At 46.3% G+C, this 13,861-nt stretch overlaps 1 protein-coding gene across 3 annotated transcripts in view; it reads right to left on the bottom strand.

Annotated features, from left to right (window-relative positions):
* Positions 1 to 4,822: 4,822 nt before the first annotated feature.
* Positions 4,823 to 13,861, bottom strand: part of CAMK1D (calcium/calmodulin dependent protein kinase ID) — a 220,255-nt gene continuing 211,216 nt past the window's right edge. The window contains exon 11 of one of the 3 annotated variants that reach the window (XM_036400264.2): positions 4,823 to 12,483. In XM_036400264.2, coding sequence (XP_036256157.1) covers positions 12,362 to 12,483 — 122 coding nt within the window. In that variant the 3' untranslated portion in view covers positions 4,823 to 12,361. The remainder of the gene's footprint in view (positions 12,484 to 13,861) is intronic. The other 2 variants (XM_036400266.2, XM_036400267.2) reach the window with 2 other exon arrangements.

The raw sequence follows: 13,861 nt of genomic DNA, 5'->3' as shown, positions 1-13,861 counted from the left end.
ACAGGCAGCTTTGGCAGCACAGAGCTCATTAGCCCAGTGGGTAGAAAATGCATTGCAGATGCAGCAGCCCTGCTGGAAATCCAGAGGGGAAGAGGTGGAAAGGAACAACTGTGCAGGCAGCAGGCAGCTGCCAGTGGTGATGGAGGGCAGCCACACTCATGCTTCTCATGAATGTCACAACACAAAATGGGGACAAAATCGTCCTTCTCACTGCTAGTGCTGAGTCCTCTGCCTGAAATGGTCATCTGGGCACCAAACTGACAGCAAAGAGAACGGGGCATGAGTCAAACCTCTGGGGACATGATGAAAGACCTCAAAACCCACAGAGATTTGGGCTCTCACAACAGGAGGGATACCAGCATGTGCTCTAGCCACTGGGCTGAAGTTCTCTTTTGGGATATAAGTAGGTTTTTAGGTCTTCTCCTAAATGACTTGCTTGCAAAGTTAAAGGAAATCTGAGAAAAGGGAACTAGGACCAGGTTTTAGCTTCATATTTTACTGTTTTCTTTCTCTCATTCTTCTGTTGGGATGTTTGCTGAGATGCTAGGTTTTCTCTTTCTGAAAACATATATTTGGAGGAAGAGCCAAGGACACCACAGATTGATTTTCTGAGCTTTGCTCAGACTCCACAATATAAGTGGCAATTTAGTAGGATAAGCTCATTCCTTTTTTCACTTTTATGGATTTCATTAAGAAGCATGAACAGGCAAGAATTCCTCTAAGCAATCATATTACCAGCCTAATTTGCTAGACTTTCATTAAAACAATTAAAGATAGAATGATGCAATGACCCAGTTCAGGACCCAATTAAGACTGAATCAATAAATCAGTAGGTTTAAATCACCACCATAAGGCCACAGATAATCAAAACAAGTTATGAGGCTGAAGCTGAACAGAATGACTACATTACATCTCCATGGGAGAATTTAAAGAATTAAATACTTTGCAGTTGAAGTGCTCAGCTCATCTTGCTACCACCAGCTTAGGGACGATGGACCCAACCTGGTACAGGTCCATCAGCTGCTGGGGACCATGGCTGGGGTGCAAAGCACAACAGCCCTGCCAGGCCATCCATGGCTGTAGGTATCCCTGGACACAGTGACTTCCAGGAACAGGTGTCAGGACCCTGTCCATCTGTCCAGCCACATTTGGTGCTAGATCATCTCATCAGTCTGTCACCACCTTCTTTGCACAGGTGAGTGAGGCCCCCAAGGTGTCCTGCTAACAGACTCATCTTAACCACAGCTGTTGGCTCTTTCCTGAAGAGCCCCTTCCCTTCTTTTTCTGAAGGTCTCTGGCTTTCTTACAGAGGAATTGCTGGACAGTCGGTTCTTTCCATGGATTTAATGGGAACCATCAGTAAACTCAAGCACGTGGTGCCCTCTGCACACTGCAAATACTTGGGGACGGAAGAAGTTCCTCAGTTCAAGCCTCCAAGGTGACTGTCAATGGGCTCAGCACTGAACTTGATGTTTGGTGGCAACAAAGCCACACATTGTCTGCAGAATTCAGCCTGGCTTGATCATAGATGAATTCCCTCTTTAAATATTGTGACCAGAAATTAACTGAAATACATGGCAAAATCCTATAATTTGAGTACTGACAAAGCACAGGAGAACAGTAAAAAACCTTCAAGTAATGTCATGTTCCCCTCTGCTTTAGTCTGATAAAGACACTGTAATAATATAATATAATATAATATAATATAATATAATATAATATAATATAATATAATATAATATAATATAATACAATATAATGTCGCATTGTATTGTATTGTATTACCATATATTATAACTCCAGATGTGTGTCCATCATGTACATCTTTGTTGGGAACATGAATTCTGTCAACTCCCATTGAAGGTCAGTAGGGGCTCACCATGACAATAATTTTGGTCTTTCCATGTAGTGGAACAGGGCTCTGATCCACTTAGGTGCTACACTGACCTGTGTTGGGTCAAAGACTGGGAGGAAAAGTTGCATTTCAGAGGCTACTTTGAGCAAATGAAAACTTGAAGATGTGATATGTGATTCCTAATGTGGTTGGTACCTGCCCAGCTGGCCTGCAACAAAAAGAAGCATTAGTTTGAGATTTATTATGCATTTCTGGTCACTGTTAGACTCCAAGCTGAGGCACAGATGTGAGCACAGCTCTTTCTTCTGCCCTAAAGAAAGAAAATGAAAAACATACAAGAGTCTATATGGCGCCAAAGAAAGCACAAAGTTCGTGAGCTTGATGGGAACAACAAATTGCCTCTCAGCTCTATTATTATTAATTTCCCTAAACAAAACACTTTCATGGAGAAGGTAAATTAATCATTAATTGACTGTAACTTTATCAGAACATTGAAATTATAAAAAGAAGAACCACAAAGATTAAAAAAGAAAAGAAACTCTTGAAATCAGGATAAGCAAACAAAGTTTGGAAGGCAGGAATTTATCCCAACGTAATCCAGAAAGCCCAAACGCCAAACAATCTGGAAATACTCAATTGAATACTTGCAGTGATAATCCAGATGGTCCTTCTTCCCCACCCCCACAGAAATAAAAAATGGTTATCACCACAATAATTCAGCATGGTTGAGAGGGCCCACCAAACTCAGATGTGCTAGGCAGGGCACACACCCACAGTGATGTAGGTGGATTTTCTACCTGAGGGATGTCCAGAGCTGGGAGGAAGCATAAAATGGTGGGAAGAGTGCATCCTTTTATCCCTATGACAGCTTAGAGTGTCCTGGGATTGCTTTTGGGCAGTGCAGGCCCATGGTGTCTCCCCATGGAAAGCTGCCCAGAGGGATCCTCACAAGATCAGTGTGGTTTTGTGGATTCACAGAGCTGGGAAGGTTTGGCATGAAGGAAGAGATTCAATGAAGGCATGACCACAGAGGGCAGGACTGTTTACAGTGCACAAGCACTGATTTGAAAGCTCTGTGCAGGATGCAGCTTCCTCAGCATCACCTGCTCCTGGACCACAGGGGTCTATCCCTACTCAGCCTGGATGGTCCTCAAAGTTGTGCACCGGCACTTTCTCTGCTTCAGCAGGTATCACTCATTCAAACTCCTCTTGGCTGTGAAAGAAGAGCTGCCACAGCCCACGGGAGCCCTGGCTCTGGGAAAGGACAGTTCTGGAGAGCAGGAGTGAGAAAAGGTGCTGGGGTAGCACAGAGAAAGGCTGGCGTGTGGCATAGGCCAGACCTCAGTGCACACCAACACTCTGGAAGCCTTCAAGGAAGGACAGTCCCCTTCCCTCCAGTGCAAACATGGCTGTGGATTTTGGCAAGGTTGCAAGCAAAATATTTTCTACAGTTGCATCTTGGTCTTGTCCCTCTGGCTTCTCTGTACTGATGTTTTTATCTCCTTTGTTGCAAACAGCCAAGAATTTGTGGCTGAGCACATAGCAGTGAAGAAAATGTACAAAGATGAAGTGAATATTGACATGACATCATCAGGATGTCATGCATAAGGATTTCAGTGGTCATGGGGTGACCTTCTGCCCAATCTCTCTGGGAGCTTGGAAGAGCCTGGTGGGCTCTGAGTGACCACTGAATCTATGGAGGAACCCATGACTTTAAAACCAAAACACAAAAAAGTTTCCCTGGCTGAGATTTTAATTCCATGGTGAAATGTGGGATAGACCTTTATCTGCTCTAAGTGCCAAATTTGAGCTAAATCCAGCTACTTTACACACAGGTGGGGATGAGGTCCTTAGTGTGAAAGGATTGTCAGAGTTCAGGCTTATGTCACATGGGAAGATTGCACAGTCTTTCTACAGGATCTGCTGCTCCTCCTGACACTGCAGATCATGTGCTTGTGCCTCAGTGTCACACATCACCTCCAAACTTCCAGACAGCATTTTTGTACATGGATGTACTTTTCCAAAGGTCTATCTTGCCATGGATGTGCTTTTTCCAGAGCACAAATTGGAGGTTATCTTACCTGTCCTGGTACAACTCACCATGAAAATGTAATTCTGAGAACACAGCTCTCACCACAGCGTTCAAATACTTACCATGTTGGTTCTGGGGGTTGTTTCTTCATGCACAAAATATAAGCTTTATAAGTAATTTGCCTTTCTCTTTATACTGTTGTGAGTTGGCCATCATCACTGCTGTTTGTTTCAGCTCTGTTACTGAACCAGGTGTCTAAAACTACCTAGCTTTGGCCTCAAGCACAGGGCCACCTCCCTGCTGGGCATGTTGGTTTTGCCACCTATTTTAAGGGGTGAGGAATTCTTGTGTGCCAGTGAGTGAAAACCAGAAGATAAGAAACAACAGTGGAGAAAAACAGGAGGAAAAAATTAAAAGCAAGTCATAACACACCCCAGGAACATAATCTAGAAGAAAATTAAGCCAATGATGGAGCACACTCAACAGTCTTTGGAGAGTGTGGCTGACTGCAAAGGGACTCAGAAATTCTCACTGATGAAAATCCTGTCTCCTTTGATGGTTCCCTCCACAGGGTGTGTAAGTCACCAGGACCAACTCAAACATGCAGCAGTCTCCACCAAGTACATGTCCTTTCCCTAACCCTACACAGACATTCTCAGTGCCCAGAAGGCAGCCATGTCTCCATATGTTGACATTCAACACCATTTCTATCAACAGCTTTAGAAAAAATCCAAAGGACAAATCATCCTTTTTATTCCTTTCCCTATGGAGTGAACTGGGGAGAAAGAAAATCTTGTTATTCTCCTTTGGGACATAAAGAAACATCATTGATAAAACACAGCAGGGCAGTGGAGCAGCCACAGAAATTATTCACTCCCTTTCTTGCTTGTGGGTGGAGCCTCGTGCACTCAAAATCATCAGACTTCACATCAGGCTGATTTAATTGGATTTATTGGAGGAAAACAATTAGTCATCCCTTTAAATTGTCAATATGATAGAAATCTTGATATGTATACATGATTGTCAAGGCAGAGAACCACTTGCGATGTAGCCCCATGAACAATTTGCAGAACTGCAAACTCATTACAGATAAAACTTTTGCAATGCCTTAATACATGCATGGAGTAAATACACATTCTCCCTTCTTTTTGGACATGGATGCTGTTATGAACTTGTTATCAATCACAAGACCTGCAATATTAGGCACACTGACATTCCTTGATTAAGATTAAAGCCTTTGTAGAAAACATGCTTGCATTTTCATTAGAAGTCAACTGAGGGATGTTTTGCAGTTGGGGATATTTGGGGAGTCACTATTCTGGGCAGACTAGGCTCTTTTTTCCTACTGTTTTCTGGCTCAAATAAAATACCTATCTAAAAAAAGGCCCAAATGGGCCAAAATATTATTTCTCAACTAGAGGTCAATTTACACCAGGTCACTGATGTTGTGTTGACCAAAACATGAGACACACCAACTGAGCTGCAACCTTCCACCCTCTTCACTTTGGGGGTCATGCTTGGTCTAGTAAGACTCAGCATGTGTGATGCCATGCTGGGCTCAGGGGATGCAAGATGAGAGATGGAAAAGCTCAGAGCTGCTCCGAGCAACTCCCTAGGAGCTCCCACCCACCAGAACCCACAGCACACATCAAACCTCCTCATGGAGCCTCAGACCAGGTGCTGCCTCAGCAATCTGGACTCAGGCTGGTTTACAGCTGTAATTGATGGTTTGTTGCCACTCAGTGATTTGGCAATGGCACAGCCCTGGCTGAGCACCAGCCTTGAAGGGGGGCTCAAGACTTCTCAGTGTTTTTGGCCACCATGGAGAATAATTTCCAAGGATGGTGCTTGCTGCCCAGGCCTGCTGCTTGGCATGCCCTCGCCAGGGACACAGAGCAATTCCCAGTCCTTTCAGATGACTCTGCTTTGAGTGTTGGGAACTCAAGGATTTTCCACACAGCAGCCACTCAGGAGCTGGGACCACAGCCCAGGCGATGCCCTCAAGAGGTTTGGGCTGGAGCAATCCTGTATCCTGCCTTGGAAAGACCAGCACAGATGAAAATGGGTCAATGACTAAGGGAAGAGAAGGCAAGGGCATGGTTTCCATGTGGAAGAAGGAAAAGTACCACACCAAACTCTTCCATGGATAAATGGTATTACTTGGAGGTTCAGGGATTAAGTGGTAGTATTTAGGTGGTGATGCTTGGGAAAGGATGGGATAGTTTAGCTCAGCACTCTGCCCTATTTTGTGCAGGCAAAGGATCACAGCATCTTGGTCCCCAAAATGCAGTTCATTCTGCAACAGGTGAGAAAGAACTATCTTGCAGGAAGAGAAAAATACTAAGTATTGAGTGAACCAATCTGAATTTTCACTAGAAAAAATGAACCAAAAGGAAAAAAGAAAAAAACAAAGAGACACACCAACATGTTTCTTGGCAGCTCTGAGAGTTAGTGACCCAGGGAAGGAATTTTTGATGCAGATCAAATTTGTAAGTGTTGTATTAAAAAAGGGATTCTCACCTCCCCAGCTCCCTGCTTCTACATCTGTGTATGTGACTGCTGCCTAATTTTAAGCTGCTCTGGATGGTGACTCTTCCTGTACATGCTGCACAGAACTCAACAGAAAGACAAAATACATTACCAGGCTTTGCAGTATATCTTGTTTACAAAACATCAGCTTTTGCATTTACTTAAACTTAACAATGGATTTTGAGTTACAGATACATTGAGTCATTTAAAAGCAATACATGGAAGTAACTCCCTCAGAGAGAAGGTTGGGTTGAAGTGGACAAAGAAAAGGCTCAGGAAATACAGAACCAGTGACCAGCAGTTTAATACATGCAGTGCAGTATCATGCATTTATTGGACAGTTGATGCCATCATTGGTTCAGCAGTGTTTTTCACAATGCTTGGGAGCACACATGCCCTGATTCCACTCTGAGTATGGAAAACCTGTAAGAGCCATTCCACTGACCTTAGCATTTATGAAGAGGACAGGAAAAAAAAAAAGCTCCCTGGACAGATAAGTGGCACTATTTGTGGTGGGGAAGGGGGTCTTGGAATCCAGAGTCCAGGCTAAATTCTGCTACAAACACTATTTACACAGCTTTGGCCCAACCACGCAAAGCCAGACAAAAAAACCTGGACCAACTCCTGATGACCCACTGGAGGGATCTGTGATCCCTGGGGCCACAGTGTGCACGTGCACCCACAAAAACACAGGTGTGTCACAGAGAGCAGAGCACCCCACAGGCTGGGAAGGCAGGACCCTGCTGCAGGGATGGGAGGGAAAACAAAAGGGATTGGGTAAAACTTGCTGCTGGGCATGAAGTATGGGATGGCTGGTTTACCAGGGGAAATAGGGGCTCATGCAGTGTTTGTGAGCAGGTTGCTGTTCCCTCACTCAGCCATTGCTGACAGTGATTTGCCAACTAATCCTCCACCCTTGGTCTTGATGCTGTTTTCCTTGGATACCGTAGTCTCCGTGTGTGTTTCTGCTTTTTGCTTGAATGTGTGCTGGAGTTTCTGGAGCAAATAAGCACAATAAGGAAGGCAAAACTTCCTTCCCATTAATAATTTCTGGGATGCATCTACCCCCCATTCAGACAGGTAAATATTCATGGCAGCAAGAACAGGAATAATTGCATCAAATGAGAATTTCCATATGCTGAATAGGAGCTACTTCTGTACCTTGGGGCTCAGCCTAGAAACTTATTTTGCCAGCAGATGAATCCCCTGATTCTTTGGAAAGAGCAAAAGGAACAGGCCATAGCCTGCATGATCTTGCTGGCAAAGTCAGTCTGGTGTTTTTATCTGGTGCTCATTCAGTGCTGCTCAGGGCTGGAGCTGTTATCACAGGAGGAAGTAATAGCACAGGTTTCCCTAGAGCTGATCTTGTTCATGCCAAGTTCACATCAAAGGGCAATATCCTCTCTGCTTGCCAATGGCTGAAAGCCATCTGGGTTTCTCTGCAGGTTTGCTTCCCTAAAAATAGGAAGGGGACAACTTTGGGGCCAGCTGCAACTGCATTTCATGGGCACCCTGGAGGCCCATGTTCTGGTTTGCAGAGGGTTTGGGGAGAAAAGCCTGAGATCAGGGGTTGTGCTGGCCCTGGGACAGAAAAAAAACTTAGGACAAGACCTGAATTTTATCAGAACCAGGCAGGGATCCAAAATAACTGGTAATAAAAAAAAAAAAATACTGTCAATAGCCATGGAGGTATGCAGGACACATGCACAGCAGAAACCCCTATTCATTGCCTACAGCAGAACTACATGGAGATGTCTACCAGTGGGATCACACCCCTTTTTGTGGTTTGATTCATGTCAGGAATGATGAACCAAATTTCTTGGTTTTATTTCAGCACCACAACCATAACACACACACACAGGGCATAGGTAAAATATAGGTAAAATCCTACTTATATATATATATTTTTTTTTTGTACCCACTACTCTAATGGCACCTGTACAACAGCAACCAGGACAGAGGAGAGAGCAGCAGCAGCAGAGTGACACAGAGTGACACAGTCTCAGGAAAGCAACACTGCCAGGTTTCCCCCACACTCCTCCTTCCCCACCAGCCGTGTCGCAGGGCCAATATCCATTTTGTGCTGCAGAAGGGGTGATCCAGCAGAGAGTTAGGATGCACTGGGAATGAAGTCACATGCAAAATCATCAGCAGAAGCCCTTGCCACTGCAATACTGACTTTCAGCTCGCAGAGTTCACGGGCAGCCTGTCCTCACAACTTCTTCTGCAGGCTAAGGGGCCAGCTGGAGCTTTTCTGGATTTGTTTTTTTGTTTGTTTGTTTTGTTTTCCCAGCAAGAGCACTGCTGTTGGCATCAGAGATGGCCTCTGTGACTCTGGAGGTAAAAATCAACAATCAAAGCTGCAAGCAAAGAAAAAGAAGGGGAAGGAGCTGAGGAAAACAAGTTACAAAGGAAAATCCCACCGGTACCAGTAAAGTAAAGCAGAAAAGGGTAACAAACAGAGTCCAGGCTGAAGTCCTCATGCAAGCAGCAAATCACAGATTGTTTAGCAGGACAGTTCATTGGAAAAGAGCCCAGAGTGATTTTTCTACCTTGTCCTTCACAGCAAGGCCAGCTGGGGATTTGTTTTGAAGCTTCTACTGTGGGACTATTCAGCCTTTCCCCCATGCCCACATTATTTTCTCTACTTTTGCATTCTCCTGTGAGAGTGGCTGAGCAGAAGCAGGCTGGGGCAGGGGAAGGACATGCAAAAGCACTGGAGCATCCCTGGTAAGCAAGGCTGGAGTGTTTCCCTAACAGGCTGTGCTGCCAAGGGGCAAATGTCCCCAGCCCTGCCCCATAAATGTGGCCTGGGTGCTGCCCAGTCCCCCCAGATTTAACAGATTTACCCAGATTTAAACTGAGAGCTTTTAACCACGTGATGCTTCAGGAGAGATCTCTAAGCATTGGGTGAACCTGGGTCAGGTTTCCAGCTGGGTTTCACTCATACCAAAGAAGAGCTCCCCACCACCAAAACTGTAGCAGAAAGAAACAATTTTGCTCACAAGTGCTTCTGTTTCTTATCTCATGATCCCAGCAGTTGATAGCAAGCCAAAGAGAATGATGACAAATTACACAACCAAGGCAGAATATTACTTGTAGAACCAAAACCAAATCACACTAATTCCAACAATGGAAGGAAAGAATACCCCTCCCAACAAAAAAAAAACAAACCACAGAAAGCACCCAGCAAGGAGGGGCAGCCAGCAGAAGGGAACCCCCCTCTGCAGGACAGCATGTCTGCCTCTGCTCTCCTGTCACTGCTCTTCATTTTGGAGATGGAAATCCACTGGCTTTTTTTTCTGCAAGGTTCATTTGGATGCTGTATTTTGATCAGTGGCCACAGCAGCTCCTGAGGTCAAGGCCAAACCAGACCTCAGGTTTCAGAAGAGGAGGTGCAGAGGGAATATTTGACCTTTAAAACTGCTCTACAGAGACAAAACTATTCCCATACTGAATCCTGCTTCTAGTTGCACATGTGTAAATGTGGGGAACTCCACTGATGCCAGACTGGGAGATTGTCCATTTACAGCCTGCAGCAGGAGCAGAACAGGGCCAGCCGTGCTTATGAAGTCATGGGGGTTCAAAATACCTTGAGTTTCTTGGGGTTGGAGTCTCTCAAAACTAAAACTTCCTTACTCAGGCTGGCAAAATAAAGTGGTCTTAGACTGAGTTTAAACTGGATTCTACTTGTGTTTTCATGCTTTTTGCTGCAAGACATAAAGAGCTCAGATATAAATGCCAATAAAAAGTGCATGGTGGCAATGGCCAGGGTATGGGGACAGGAGTGTGACTTGCAGCAAGGAGATGCCCTGGCCTTCAGTCTGCCCAAATCTTGGTCAGAAGTCTTCACTGTGGAAATTATGTGTTTTGCTGTAACCCCCCAACAGTTCAGTATCTGCTCTCTTTCCTGAAATGAGAAATTGAAGTTGCAGCCCTCCCTGTGTGAGCACCCATGGCAGGTCCAGCATGCTGGGGTGCACAGGGTGCACCCAGGGCTCACTCAGGTGTGCCACAGCCCTCTGAAAACAGGAAGCAACTTAACACAGAGGAAACTAGAGAAACTTGGTGCAACAGCTCCAAGTGCCACTGAAGAAGTGGCTGTTTCAAACAGTCAGTGCTCACTGCCACCTATTTTCCAGCAAGGTTTTTTTCCCAGCATTTTTTTTCCCAACCCCAAGGTTTTTTTTTAGTATGATGGATGAAATCCCAGCTCTGCTGTGTGAAGTTGACCAACCAAAGCTGGAGCAGGATATAGAAGTCTCAATGAAAAATACCTATCTTATGGCTTTTCCCAGCACAAGCACTATTGCCTGACACATTCAGCTCTGTCTGTGACTGGCTTTCACAATTTCATGTTCAGGATAAGTGTGGCAAGTGTGGCAACAAAGCATGCTGCAGGGAATTCTGCCTCTGGCAGGGATGGAGCTGTCTGGGATGTGAGGGGCTCAGAGTGCCCAGTGAAGGGCATCTGCCTCTGCCACCTGCCTCCCCTCTCACCTCCTCAAAGCAAAATCAGATGGGAATTTCATTGAGGTAACCTGAAGGGAGGCCTTTACCAATTGGGCAAGTTTGCTCCCCTCTCTGTTTCAAGCTGCTTTAATGCACAGTTGTGGAGGCTGTTCCTGAAAGATGCACCAGCACAAAGAGCCTGGGAAGTGCATGCATTCAGTAATTAAAAATGGGTAAATTGGGCTTGCTTTGGTGTATGAGCTTCTGGGGAGGAGGGAGAGCCAGTGCCCCCAGTGCTGCCAGCTGTGCCTGTGCCTTCAGTGAGGTCCTGCTCCCCCAGCTCAGCACTCTGTGTCAATCCTCATCCTGATCATGATCAGATCCTACACCAGATCCTGCACTTTGCACCCAAGAACCTGCCAGTGTTTTGCAGAGGGCTTCAAGCACCCCTCTCCCCTCTCCCCACTTTTGGCTACTCTGGGAGGTGCTGAGCATCAGCAATGCCAGGCAAAGCCCCAAGGAGCTGTGGGTGCTGGGAATCTCTCTCATCAAGCCCTTGGGCTGGATGCACCCCATGCCAGAGGGCACTCTGAGGGGAGTCTGCTGAATTAAATGTCTTGCTTGAGCAAATCAGTGGCAGAGGATGATGATTCCCACCACCCCTGTATCTTCCTTTTCTCTCCCTCTGCTCACAGCACACAGTGACTGGAAGGAGATGGGAGCTGCAGGATGAGACCATGCTCTGTCGTTTCCCTTGCACAGCTCTGGTCAGCTCCTGCCTGACTTCCTGTACCTGCCTCTCCTCTGATCCCCAGCATGCAGGAATGAGGCCAAGGATGAGCTGACTCCCAGCTGGTGGCAATTTAATTCTCCCCATGGCTTTCAAGGAGGAGGATGGGGAGGAAAGCAGCAGTTTCTTAATCTGAGCAGTAACAGCTCTGCTAAAGCCAGACAGACTTGCAGTCCTATTTCAGGAGCAAGAAATGGCATGCCATTGAAATCCTCCCATGTTGCAAAGTTAATGCCAATTCTACCTACAGAAATAGCCTATCCCCCAGCAAAGTGGAAGAGGGACATTACTTGAAGTAATTTTTAAAAGAAAAAAATATGCTCAGGAAAGTATTTCTATTTAAATAATCCAGTTGAGATGTTTGTAGTTAATGGAAAAAAAAAATACAACATATACTGTTACCTACACTGAGAAAAGAGTAAATCACTGGGGGAAAGAATGAGTGTTCATTAGTTAGAACATTGCTAGACTCACATACATATATATATTCATATATATATATATTTTTATATATATATATGTACATATATATGTACAGCACCAGAGACTGTTAGATTCCGTTCCTCCTGGAGTCGTTGCAGTTTGTGATAAATGAAACATTTCAGAATTGCAGTATAAAATATGGCCATAAAAAAATCTTCTTTCTTCTAGTCCTTGGCCGAGCAGGGCAGGAGGTGCCAAGGCCGCTGCCAGCCCCCCGTGCTCACTTGCTGCCGGTGTGCACCGTGGTCACTGTGGTGGCTCTGGGTCTCCGGTCCCCTCCCACTGCAGAAACGCCTGAAGAAGCAGATGAAACAAAACTACAGAGAGTGGATGGAGACATACCTAAAAGGAAAGCCAGAAAGACAGTTAGAAATGTTATTCTTTTGGAGGTGGGAGCTTGGGCGGAGAAGCTGAGCTTGTTTCGTAGCGCGCTACGGAGCGGAGAGGATTGCAGCTGGAGAAGGGGCTGCAGGAGAGGATTGCAGCTGGAGAAGGGGCGGCTGGAGAGGATTGTAGCTAGAGAAGGGGCTGCTGGAGAGGATTGCAGCTGGAGAAGGGGCGGCTGGAGAGGATTGTAGCTAGAGAAGGGGCTGCTGGAGAGGATTGCAGCTGGAATAGGGGCTGCTGGAGAGGATTGCAGCTGGAATAGGGGCTGCTGGAGAGGATTGCAGCTGGAATAGGGGCTGCTGGAGAGGATTGCAGCTGGAATAGGGGCTGCTGGAGAGGATTGCAGCTGGAGAAGGGGCTGCTGGAGAGGATTGCAGCTGGAGAAGGGGCGGCTGGAGAGGATTGCAGCTGGAATAGGGGCTGCTGGAGAGGACTGCAGCTGGAATAGGGGCTGCTGGAGAGGATTGCAGCTGGAGAAGGGGCTGCTGGAGAGGATTGCAGCTGGAATAGGGGCTGCAGGAGAGGACTGCAGCTGGAGAAGGGGCTGCTGGAGAGGATTGCAGCTGGAGAAGGGGCTGCTGGAGAGGATTGCAGCTGGAGAAGGGGCTGCTGGAGAGGACTGCAGCTGGAATAGGGGCTGCTGGAGAGGATTGCAGCTGGAATAGGGGCTGCAGGAGAGGATTGCAGCTGGAGAAGGGGCTGCTGGAGAGGACTGCAGCTGGAGAAGGGGCTGCTGCTCTTCCTGCCGTGGTGGGTTGGCTGGGTACCTCCACAGGGCATCTTCTGCCCATGGTCATTCACCTACTGCCACCAGCAGCAGTGCACACCATCTCACAGGGACTAAAGCCCAGTTTTGGTTCAGCCACACCAATGTCACAGTTCCAGGGCTGAAGACAAAGAGTTGTGGGGTTCAGAAATCCCTCCAGCATTGTACTTGTTCAGAATAATTTCCTCTCGGGCATGTTAAAGATGATTGAATGTCTCACCATGGCCATCTAGCTAAATGAACAGAGCTGTGCACCTGGGCTAAGCACAGTTCCCTGGGCATCCTGGGAAGCTGCTGATAAAGAACTACAGTGGGTCAAATTCATTGCTGAGTTCCAGTAAATCTAGAGGGGCTGTAAATTTGTGTGACTTGGACATCACTCTAGTGACAGCTCACATTGCTCCAGGCTTTTTTGCTGGATGTCTGCAGGGCTTCCAGCTGAGATGTAGGTTGATGTGAGGTTGAGTATCTCTTGAGTACCAGGATTCTGGTGCAACAAAAGCTGTTAGGTGGGGACCTGGCATGGTCACCTTGCTCTGATAAGATGCAGGCTCAGAGTGATTAGAA

Source organism: Molothrus ater, chromosome 5 (genome assembly GCF_012460135.2).
Source record: "Molothrus ater isolate BHLD 08-10-18 breed brown headed cowbird chromosome 5, BPBGC_Mater_1.1, whole genome shotgun sequence".
In the NCBI taxonomy this organism is placed as follows: domain Eukaryota; kingdom Metazoa; phylum Chordata; class Aves; order Passeriformes; family Icteridae; genus Molothrus; species Molothrus ater.
Note: the sequence above shows the minus strand (reverse complement) of the source record. Positions and strands in the feature narration are given on the sequence as shown.